General features: G+C 36.5%; 1 protein-coding gene across 3 annotated transcripts in view; it reads right to left on the bottom strand.

Annotated features, from left to right (window-relative positions):
• LAMA3 (laminin subunit alpha 3) overlaps window positions 1-5,030 on the bottom strand; it is a 2,187,360-nt gene extending 2,182,330 nt beyond the window's left edge. For 2 of the 3 annotated variants that reach the window (XM_044065357.1, XM_044065355.1), the window contains exon 1: window positions 4,687-5,030. In XM_044065357.1, the coding sequence (XP_043921292.1) occupies window positions 4,687-4,944 (258 nt within the window). In that variant the 5' untranslated portion in view covers window positions 4,945-5,030. The remainder of the gene's footprint in view (window positions 1-4,686) is intronic. The other variant, XM_044065356.1, reaches the window with a different exon arrangement.
• Window positions 5,031-12,500: the final 7,470 nt, after the last annotated feature.

The following is a 12,500-nucleotide window of genomic DNA, read 5'->3' on the forward strand; positions in this document are numbered from 1 at the left end:
CTGCAACAACACCAATCAAACAAAAGTGGTTGTATTAACTACTAAGGCAAACTTGAAGATTTAAGTATTGCAAAAATTTGGTTGATGGATGGGACTTACTTTGCATGAGGTACAGAGTGTAGACAGTTGTATACAGTTCATTCTGTGGTGAAATATGGTGCGTATACTAAAAGTGTGCTGTTAGTCTTTTGCCTTATGAGTAAGAAGTCAAATTGAGGTTATAATTACATGTGGAGATGTATATTTGAATTTTTCATTGAATGTTCATTGTCTTGTAATGCTTGTTCATACTCTGTGACTTCAAGCTTGCAGCCATACAAAGTATTAACCGCAACGTTAATGGTGTTATATGTAAGGGATGTTTCTTCCATTTTGGAAGAAACATTTGGCATAAGGTACAAGGTTTAGGTCTTGCATCTTTCTATAACTCAAATATGCACTTTCAACAGTGTGTGTGAAAGACTTAGCAGCCTTGGCATTTGTGGATGAGAAGCATGTTTTGGAGACATTCAGTTTACTTAAAGATGAGTTTCCAGTGGAAGGAAAACCGTTGTTAAAGTATTTTACTGAATGGTATCTCTTGGGTAAGCTGAGAATGTTTAATAGAAGGTCATCATGTTGTATAAGATTTTCTCCGCTCTTTCCTGTCAACTTTTAGAGCATCGCTATTCTTAATGAGTTGAATTTGCCAAGAACACAAAACACCGTGGAAGCATGGCACAGGAGGTTGAGATGCATAGCAGGGAAACATTTGTTTGACTTGTGTAGTCTTTTGGTGGATGCAGTTTGAGAACAGAATAGGATTGATGAAATTCGTCGTCATATGTTTGCTGCTTGCCCGCCTTCACCAAAAAAGAAATCACTCATTCATAGGCTGGAGCAGTTTCAAGTAATATTTCAGAATATGGAAGAATACACTCCTTTGCAGTATTTGAAGGCTATTGCGAATTTGCTTAAGATGTAAACAGGAGCCAAGTTTGTTTTCGCTGTACATATTTCTTTTCTTTGGAGAATTTTGAGTTTCCTATACTTGAACAGTGTTTGTTTTCAGATATATCATTGAGTTTCACAGTTTAGAATCACTTGTGTGTTGCTGAACTTGTCTGCCATAACATGTTTTTTGGTGATTTCATACTCGGTGAAGTGTATTTTCGTTAGTTTGACTTTTCGGTATAATGCGTATGTTGAAATAATGTTCGGTCATTTGCACATTCGTGAATTAGTACTACATGCATGTGTGTATATATATATATATATATATATATATATAAAAATAAAACTGCGGTGGTGGTGCTGCAGTAGCATTGTCGACTCATAGCAAAACGTTGTCCCATTCGATTCTCAGCTAGAGCGTCTTCTGTGTGGAGGCATACGTGAATGGGGCATGCCTTCATTGAAAGTTGTGCATCAGGACTGGTAACCTGGTACATAAAAATCCACTTCCAATCATTAGCGGACCGGAGTTCCGCTGTGGCGACCCCTAACCGGGGAAAGCTGAAAGACACAAACAAACAAATATATGTATATATATATATATATATATATATATATATATATATATACATACATACATTTCAGTATTTCGATATATATATATATATATATATATATATATATATATATATATATATATATATATATATATATATATATATATATAATATATATATATATATATATATATATATATATGTATATAAAATGCGTGTTTGTGTATTTATAGATATAATGCACAATCCATCCATCCACATGTGAGATGGTAACATGAACCAAACTCTTGTGTAGTGAGACTGTAAGATTTTCTTAACATTCCCACTTAAAGTGCATGGCATACATGAACATGATGAGGAACCCACATTAGGGGAGCCATCCTATAAGGTCAAAAATTCCAACATAATTTTATGTTATGTTTTACAGAAGTGAGGAAACAAACATACATACATCTTCAAAGATGACATGAAAAAAATGAAATGCAGTACTTTAATACAAATTATATGTAGATATACGGTAGATAGAATTCAATATAAAAAACATTCAAAACAAAGCGCACCTGACACAACATGGACATAAAGCACAAATCTGGTATGGTACCACTGAAGGCCAAACAAGTGAGAAACACTGTGATATCACCTCAACTATCAAACAGTACCTAGGCACCTTCTGGGAGTTTAAAGTTTATACGTCCAGTGTTATACATGGTTGGAAACAGAGGAATACCACCATCACTTGACAGAAAAAAAATTGTGCCGCTGTTTAAATGCTTGAGGAGCATCACATGTAACAGAATGTCCAGCTATGGAGCTTTGCTGGATGGCAGCTATCCACAGAAGGGCAGCAAAATGATGGATGTTTCACTGTCAGGGCTCTAAAAATGAGTGATGAATGGTCATGTTCAGATATGCACGAGATAAGAATGACGTCTGAACCAAATTAGAAAACTGGAATGAAGAAAGATTGCAAGAGAAATATAACAGATCTTTACAAAAATGTTACTGGCTTCATCAAAGTACCCTATAACGCAGATAATGATACAAGCAGTATAATCATGTTCAGGCATGCATTGGATAAACACGAGTAAAGAGTTATGAAAATGCAGGAAGGGGCATGCTGGGGGTGGTTAAGTTTGTACGGATTCTGCATACCAGGAAAGATGATATGCTTTGACTATACAATATTACTTATTATTACCAATACACTAATTAAATACTATAACTTAATTGTTAGAAAATGTCTTGTTTTAAAAATAAGAATTATAGATGTCTGCAGAATACTCTTGAACTGCTGCAACCATCCAGTGTTCAGCTGCATATGTAAATGTGGTCATCATACTATCATCCAGTAGCAACAAGAATACGGCTTTCTCCGTAGCATTCATCTCTTCAGGGATTAGGTAGAGTGTGTTACAAAACAGAAGTCCTGAAGTTCTGACATCACGTCTCTGTGATCGTAGTCCCATTATTTGCAGCACATACTAAGTCACTTCATGACTCAGGAATGGAGGAAAGCTGTCAGGTGCTGGTGGTCTGGTGAAATAAGGATTATGTGTGAAGCTATGTTTAAGTTGTGTTACAACTACAGTACACTGTAGGCTGATGTTAGTATGGCTTAGGGTTGAAATACTCACATAAACTGAAAACAAAAGATACAGAAATAGAGAAACTTGTGGTGTACTTTTTACACAGTTGGAATTAAATCTTGCTTCAAATGCTGATACCCTTCAGTACTGTGGGAATAAAAATGATCACTTACCTATAAATAAATGTCATAGAAATCATGATCAACAGCATAACTTACTTGGGTTAGTGTTAGAAAAAATATAACTGCTTACTTTATAGTTCAAAGGCAAACATTTAGGGAATTTTTCTACACAGAACTGTGTAAATGACACAGAAACTTAAAATCTGTGAGATGATGAAATGATCACAAAGCAAAGGTTTTACATGAGCTCTTCACACATCTTGGCTAGCACACAAAAATGCCAGTCAGAAGATGCCAACTGTGCATTTTACTGTCTTCAACAATAACGCCATTTTTACTACGGAAGGACCACATATTTTGTTAAAGATGGAACTACACATTACTGCAACAAATGAGATGTGACCACTAGTGAGGAGAAATGTTAGATGTTGTTGAAGAAAACCGTCTTTGATGTTTGCAATCTTGAGAGATACCCAGCGGGTTATTTGTGTTGCTATTTATACGGTTAAGCATGTTTTACATGTCTGTAAATACCTCAGTGAACATGCACGCAAAGAGTAATGTCTTGATGTCATACTTCTGATAACATTGTACAGTTTTAATAGCTTTTTTGTTCTCAAAATAGTTAGATTTGTTTATCTTATACTTTTTAAGTTTATTTTTCAGAAGATGCTCTATAATGCAAGGATGAGTGTAACCTGCTAGATGTGTGACGTTCCACACCACATACGCGTCAACAAATTAAGAAATAATCTACAGAAGTACTAGAAGTCATCTACAGCAGTTTTTGTAATGCAATATAGAAAAACATTCCAACACTTACAGGTAATTGATAACTGAAAATAACAAACCGGAATAATACATCTGCAGGTGATTTTGTTTTTTCAAACTATTACAGAGTAGGATAGATAATTCAGAACAAAGTGAAGCATCGGATCGAACTGCTAGGTTGGGTTACGAAAATCATAACAGGAATCTATGATGCTTAAAATCACTAAAAAGTAGGTCAGTTGTTATACAAAGAACTGCTTAATCATTCAGAGATGGAAAAATAGGAAGAAAATTACAATCGTAAAAGAAACAGAAGTCATGTGTAGGACTTCGAACTCAAACCCTGGTTACAGCGAGTTCAACTCCAGCTGCAGCCTGCAGGTTAAACTACTCCGAGCTGCTGCCTTCCTTGCATTGACAGTTTGGTGACTTTGGTCCTCTTCCCTCTTCACCTGTAATTACCTCAGTCCCTGTTCGGCAGACCCGGGCATGAATTGTGCTTGCGTTTACCGGTGCGCCTCTTAGTGGCAGTTGTGCACCTTCAGCTACAGCCCCTTCCTCACAACCTTTTCTATCCCAGTCACCCAGGACTATCAACCAGCAAAATAACGTGCAGGTTCTTACTCGTCTAACAGCCACCTCAGCAGCCGGGACTAGGTGTGAATAAAACACGTTAAGTTGTCTTGTCAGTCACCCCCAGCCTCGGAGCCCCCTTACCTGGATAGTGTAGCTGGCGAAGCCCGCAGCAGGACCCCCTACCAGTTTGCAGTAGAGCTCCGGCCACGGCCTGCCCGTCTCGTCCTCGCCGCAGGTTGCTGTGGCCCGGATCTGTGCCCTTTCCGCCAGGTTGAAGTACGGAGGGTGCAGGCTATAGCCAGTGCCTCGTTCCGGGGCAACTTGAGCTCCACTGGAATGTAGGAAGAAACCCAAAAGAAAGATCAGTGCGAGGGCTTCTATCTCCTGCCACCTCGCCATGTTATTTTTACGGTACTCTTCAACGTGTGTCAGTTAGCGCTGGCGGTATGTAGGAAAGTTTGAAACAAAGCTCCATAAAGTTACACCCCCCTGCCTTTAAGGAGTTAACTGTAACTACAAGACTCAAGTGCAGTTTAGCTTGCTCCTTGAGGTAGGATGCGCTGTGCTGTGATAGATCACACACGCCCTTATTCACCCGACATATCATTAATTGTAACCATATGATCAGTTACATTTTCTGCTGCAGAGATCGAACCGCAGAGTTTTACTATGTGTTAGCTATGTGACCGTGTCACGCAATGTAGCACCTAACATATACTGGAGGAAGCGGGATTAGAGTGGGGAAATACCACAGCCTGGTGCGCACGTTAATACTTTTGGCAAAGGCGCAAACCTCCCAGGCTACGGGCTGGGATTCAGTAGTCTGGATTGCTGTGCTGGGATTTTCGGCTGGGATCCAGATCAAGTTAAGTGTGCTAGCAATCATTAAGCAATACATTTAAAAAGCGAATAGTGAGAAGTTAAGTATAACATGCACAATAAAATAAACGAGAAGAAGGCGTGAAGGTATTCTGTCCTACATCATAATTTACTATATCACTGCAATAGGGTTGCCACCTTTTCAAATGCCCAAAGTGGGACATTTTTTGTAGGAATGTGAGATTTTTACAGAACAAAACATACCCATGGCCAGTACAAAGGAGAGAACTTCAGTTTTTTGCCAAAATAAAAGCTTATTTTTGTAGCATTTTAATGGCTTATGCTATTTCCTATAATATTTATGTGTTCCAGATACAAAATAACTGTTTTATGCAACTATTGAAGAAAACTTAAGAAATATATTTTGTCTTAAAATCTCAGGACATTTGCCATTTTTTAGTTTTTTTTCCACAGGACACAACTGCCCAAAGTGGGACTGTCCCTCTCAAAGAGGGACAGGTGGTAACCCTACACTGCAACGCTTATCTTTCGCTTTAGTGTCTCAGTAAAGTTTTCTTTCAGTTCATCTAAAGTGTGTTTTCATTTATTACTTTTATTCTTGACAGTCAGGAAATCAGGGTCTCTGTCAAAAAATCTGGAAACCAGGGTCACTGTCAGGAATCCAGTTATGGTGAATACTTGAAAGGTATTTTGAATCATTCTGACAGCCAACCCATTTCTGAAGTATGTTTCCCAAAACGTTTACTGTTTAACTTGGAGTTCCTATCTCCATTAAAATGCGGTGTAAAAATCAATCATTGCTCTGACTTATGCTTGGGTGAGTGTGTGCGTGCGTGCGTGTGTGTCTGGTGGGGGTGCATATCAGAGCCACAACTTAGCCATGATTTCTAATATTTTCCATCACTGTCAGACATTAGCTTTGCTCACAATAAGTGGTTAACTTTTGGTGATTTGGGCAAGAAGTGTGAAAAGGAATGCATCACTGGTAAATTGGCCCAGTGAGTAATGTTGCCATTCACAGCTCTTGTTTCCCTTCAAAACAATTTAAGAGAGCACTAGCAAATAAAGTCTGAGCTCAACATAAACAAACCCATGTTTCTCAGGACCCTACGGAAAAAAAACTTTTAATATGCACAAGCTTCACAGACAATTTTCAACAAGCTTTTTTGAGGAAACATTCTTGTCTTCCTATCTGAGTTCTTACTTATTCTTTTGTTGACTAGGTTAATCCCACTAGGATAGTAGCCTCTATTCAAGGGAGACCTGAGGTGGTATTTATACTATTAAGGGGAAATTTAATCAGGACATCAGGGAATTTCCCCTACTTGTCATATTTGTGAGTGGGATCCGTTTTAGAAGAGCACTTCCTCTTTCCGTTTCAAACAGAGAGGCAGCTTGAAGAAACAGGGAGGCTTATAGAGAGAGAGATAAGATGATGGAGTGGTGAAAGAAATGAGGGAGAAAGCAAGTGTCAGGACCAAAGAATGTGTGTGGGATTCTGAGGAAATGTTTCAAAGAAACCTGTTTGATAGAGATGATTCAGCAAATGATTGATGTATAATTACAACACTCCAATCGGGAGGTTGTGGGATGATTTATTTAAAGAAATGGTGGTGTAGAGTGAGCCAGAAAATGAAAAAGTTGTTTCCTAGCGGGACATTATGGAGACTATATAAAAGGAGGGTGCAGAGACAATCCTAAAGAATAGTGGTGAGATGGAAAAAAAACATATGCAGAAAAAGTAAACGAAGGCAAAAGTGGAGCAGCGGAAAAGAAGGCAGAAGAAAATGAAAAATGGAAGTACATGGTAAGGATTCAAAGTAAAGAAGACAGAAATGAACAGATATGAATTGTGGGGAAATTTATTAGCTTCTTTAGGTGTATAAGCACGTGAAGTAAGTGCATTTATTCTTATTAACAAAGACAAAATTTGTGACGTTATACCTGAGACAATTTTTCAATGGAAAATGTTCTTGGAGAACATAAAAAAAACAGAAAGACTGTAACCCATGGAATCGTTATGTGATAAAAGCCTTTAACATGGAAACAAAAAAGAAGATTCATGTACAATTTCAAGCAGAGATAGAAAGAGAGACTTTGAAAGGACATGTGAAAGCTTTATGTAAAGAAGTACTGGACATTGCAAACGTATATAATAAAAGCAGTTTATGGACTGGTGGTGGGGATTATAATATTGTGTTAAAAATAGAAAGAGAAAAAATTATACATATACAAAACATGATAAATGTTTTTTTTTTTTGGGGGGGTGTAGGGAGTAAGGACATTTGATCAGTAACTGTGACAAAAGAAAATGTTATGGTTTTGCTGAAAAGGGACATGGTGCAAAAATGTGAATTGAAATGTTATAAATGTAACAAAATTGGACATTTATGCAGGGATTGTAAAAACAAAAATAAGAGTAATGAAAATGAGAAGAAAATGAACAAAGAGAACAAATTCTAGAAGTAGAAATAGAAAAAATAGATTAGAAACAATTAATAAAGAGGACATGGAAAAAAGATTCTGAAATAAGTGATGAAGAAGACATATATATATTTTTTTATTTTCATGGCATATCACACCATGTAACTTGATCCAACAACCTCTGCCTCCAGTTAGGATTATAAGTACACACCACTGCACCCAGAAAAATGCATTGCAGCTTCCCTGACTGGAAATCAAACCCGGGCTGTGGTGGTGAGAGCACCAAATCCTAACCACTAGACCACCAGAGACAATGGGAGGCAATAAATGGGGGAAAAAAAGAATTCTATTTGTAAAAAGGTAAAAGACAGGAAAATAAAATTTAAAGGGATAACTAGAAAAGGAAAAAAGAAGAAAGGAAATGGATGAAAAAACAATCTATATAGATACAGATTAGGGTTTGGTATAATGGTTAAAGTGATACAGTGTTCGATTCTCACCTTTGGGAAGGAAACTGGTTAGACTTAGAATGGCCTATTAAGAAAGCTATCCTAGTAATTAGCTAGAAATTTATGAAACCATGAATCAAAGGGAAAATGAAAATTTTAGAGTGCTTTTTTGTAAAGGTGAATAGTATTAAGAATATAGTAGGAATTTTAGAGTGATGTGATACATATGATGCAGATATAATTATATTTGAAGACACAACTTTTAACAGATGATGAAAGATTACAAACAGAGAATCTATACAGAGGAAAGATAATCTGGAATTTGAGAAATGAGAGATGTTCTGGAATAGCCATATTCTGTAAAAATACAATAAAGATATTAGAGGTAAGTTTAGCAAAATGGGAAGATTAACCATTGTAGATTTAGAATGGAAAGAATAAGTATATAGAATTATAACATTATATGCTTACACTAATTGTAAAGAAAAGTAAACCTTATTTCACCGGATGTTCAACTATGTAGTGATAAAAATGTTGTTGTTGCGTCTTTTGGCTTTTCCCGGTTAGGGGTCACCACAGCGGAACTCCGGTCCGCTAATGATTGGTAGTTGACTTTTACGTGCCGAGTTACCAGCCCTGTCGCACAACCTTCAATGAAGGTATGCCCATTCACGCATGTCTCCACGCAGAAGACGCTCTAGCTGAGAATCGAACCAGACAGCGTCTTACTGTGAGGCGACAATGCTACCGCAGCACCACCACCGTGGGTCAATATAAAAATGAACATTGCAATACCAGAATACTTTAATTGTGATTTAGAAGACAAGTGTAAAATAAATGACATAAGAAAAATGTTAGAAGTTATAAGACGTGGTAAGTTAAAAACTTTGGAACAAAAATCCATGGACTTACAAAAGGGGTATGCAAAGAACGAAAATAGATTATTTTATAGCATCAGAATTTACAGGATTTTCTAATCATCTTGCAATATGGCCAGAGATAAAGAAAATAAGGAATATATAAAAAACAGGCAAATTAATAAAAAGGATAAATGAGAAAGCATGGAATGAAGAAGGAAAGTGATTAGTACTACAGTTATGGAAAGATCATATTACTGTGAAAATATTTCATAAAAATTGGTCTGAATTGTGGATGATATAAAATGTTTTGTTTTTTTTTACAGTGGCAATGTGAAGTGAGAAAAGTAGAGAAAGAAAAATATAAAAGAAAATATAACAATGCATTGGAAAGTTTAGAACATGATGATATAAAGTACTTTGACAAAGAAAAAGAATTACATGTGAAAAATCAAGAAAAATACAAGAATTGTTATATAAGCAAATATATTTTGACAGGGAAAAAGAAAAGAAGTACTGAGTTATTTAAACAGGTTAGTAAAGGAAGATGGTAGTGTAATGAGAGAAATAAAAATGTAAAAGGAGAAATAGAATTCGGAGATTATTAATAGTGTAGTGTAATATGAATGTTTAAAGAAAAAAAAGAAGATAGTGAAAAAAACACGGAAAATAAGAAAAACTTAACAGAAAAAGAAAATAAAGAGTTGGAAAAGGAAATTTCTTTAAATTAGCTATATAAACTATTAGGACAAGTGAGTATAGATCTGTAGGTCCTGATGGAATAGGGTATGAAATGTATAAAAATGTAAGGTATTGGCAAAAAAATAATATATATATATATATATATATATATATATATATATTTAAAGATTTTCAGTAAATGGTTTAATGAAGGTTTTATATGTAAAAGATTATGTAGTGGAATATTTAAATTCATATCAAGAAAGGAATATAGAAGACAATTAAAAAACTGGAGACTGATACTATTCAATAATAATGATTATAAGATCTTTATAATCTTTAAAAAGATAAGCGGTTGGTAGTAAAATTGTATAAATATAAGTATGCTAAATTGGGGGGGGGGTAAAAGGAGTAAAAGAGAAAAATGTACAAACAAGGAAATAAAATATTACCAAGAAAAAATATTTTTTGTGGAAAATAAAAATGATGATATAGGAAAAAGATAGAAAAGTGTAATACTGACCCCACTTACAGGTGGGCATCACTACTACATAGAAGCCAACTGTCTTGTTATGGAATTAAGGTGGGTTGTTCAGCTGACACAAAACCTTCTGTAGTTTGTGAAAGGCAAGACATATTCAGTCCTGTCCTATTACCTTATTATTTTAACAACTGATCTCTTCAAATACCCCACTGGTTCAGATGTGCCCTGCTAAATATTAATTCTTTAACAACAAAAAAATACAGTTGTATAAATACCTTTACCATAACAGTTGATGTTCAAATGATCACTGCTGCAGTAGCCTTAGCTATACGGGTTATGTCCTGCAAATGATATAATATCCAGCCAGCTTCCAAATCTTCCTGGCACCTTCAATATGCCCAAACTGTCAGGCAGCTCAAGCTAATGTCACTAAAAGACATGTTTGGGTTACCAAGTCCTTCAGAGCTTTCATGCCAACATAGAGTGGTAGGTTGAGCCCTGAAAGGACAATGCTAGGAAGAGCAAAAAATAAATAACGACACCCTGGCATAAACAACACACCAGCAAACAAGGGGGCTGGAGGGTGGAAGCAAGTAGTGTAGCTGTGATCATTCAAACATCTACTGCTGTGGTAAGTTTACTTATACAACTGTACTATGTTCATCATATTGATCACTGCTGCAGTAATCTTAGCTATATGGGTAGATTACCCTGGCTTACTACATTTGGGAGGTCAAAGAAGAGTCTAAGAGGCCCTGGAGAATGGTCCTTGCAAAACCTAATTTAGTCCTAGAGAAGGAATCAAGCTTACAATGTTTTATAAAAGTATGTACAGGGGATCAAAATGCTGCCTCTCGAATACTTCTAGAATCCAACCCTTTCTAAAAAACTATAGGTGAAGCCAAGGCCCTGGTAGAGTAGGCTTAACCCTTCCTGGAATAGGTTTGTTATGGTGAGTATAACAAAAGGTAATAGCCTTTGGCAACTATTTTGAAATAGATGTTTTGATGAAGTTGTCCCTTCTTCTTACCTTTACAAGAAATGAATATGTCAGTAATATGTCTCTATCAGTGGCGGATTTAGGCTTTGGCGCAAGGGTGAGTGCCTCCCCCTTTTTAAACTTATTGTATAGCTTGGCTAGGACATGCTACATAAAGTAGCTTTAAAAAAAAAAAAAAAAAGTACGTACATATTTGGTGTTAGCTCCTTTAAGGAGGATACCAGCCAGTCGGAAGTGAGCTCACGGCATGTCCGGCTGGCTGCGAGCGGGAAATGTGCAGTAATGAGCGAGCGAGTGGAAGAAAACGACAGTCGCAAATGGATTATCGATGGGAGTGGGAAATGTAGTTGGACTTGAATCACTTGATCAGGTAAGAGAGTGTGTGAAATGTACTTGGTAGTTGGACTTGATCAGGTAAGAGAGTGTGTGGATTATCGCTGCGAGCTAGAAATGTAGTTGGTAGTTGGACTTGATCAGGTAAGAGTGTGTGTGTGTGTGTGTGTGTGTGTGTGTGTGTGTGTGTGTGTGTGTGTGTGTGTGTGTGTGTGAAATGTAGTTGGTAGTTGGATTTGATCAGGTAAGAGAGTGTGTGGTTTATCGCTGCGAGTAATGAATCTCCAGTGTAACCTAAAGCCATACAGTTTCTTATTGTTTGAAAGATGGTGATGCAGTTTTTAACATTTCTGTATTTTTTTAACAATGGAAAACTTCACTTCAAGTGGCTAGATGTTTGCAGTTTGCTTTGTTAATGCTGCCCGGATTGTGTGCATTATGTGTAAATATGTGTATCCCTCCTCAGTGATGTAATAAACTATTATAATTACCTCAGCAGAGCACAGATTTTGGAAAAGTTGCCTAGTTTTTTAATGGGATTGGAAAATGCATGTACCATTCTTTGCAAATGTTCCAGAACTTGTCTGCTGTTTTAAGTGTAGTGGGTAATGTAGACAGAGTTCGCACTGTTTAGTTTTTAAACCTTGAATGGTACAGTGGAATCAAAAGTAGTTTCCCTTCTGTGGCAGTGTACAACGTTTCCTGTCTAGTAGAACACTCTAATATTATAGCCTTAGAAAAGCAAAGTGCAAGGTGTCAATACAGATAGCTATCCTGGAAAACTGGAAGCATCTTGTCTGGTTCATTATATGGAACTGGTCATTTTCAGATATTTATACTGATTGGTAATGTGTTCAAATCATGGTGCTTGGGACACTTTTATAGAT

This window comes from Protopterus annectens, chromosome 3.part0 (genome assembly GCF_019279795.1).
Source record: "Protopterus annectens isolate FY-2018-M chromosome 3.part0, PAN1.0, whole genome shotgun sequence".
In the NCBI taxonomy this organism is placed as follows: domain Eukaryota; kingdom Metazoa; phylum Chordata; order Ceratodontiformes; family Protopteridae; genus Protopterus; species Protopterus annectens.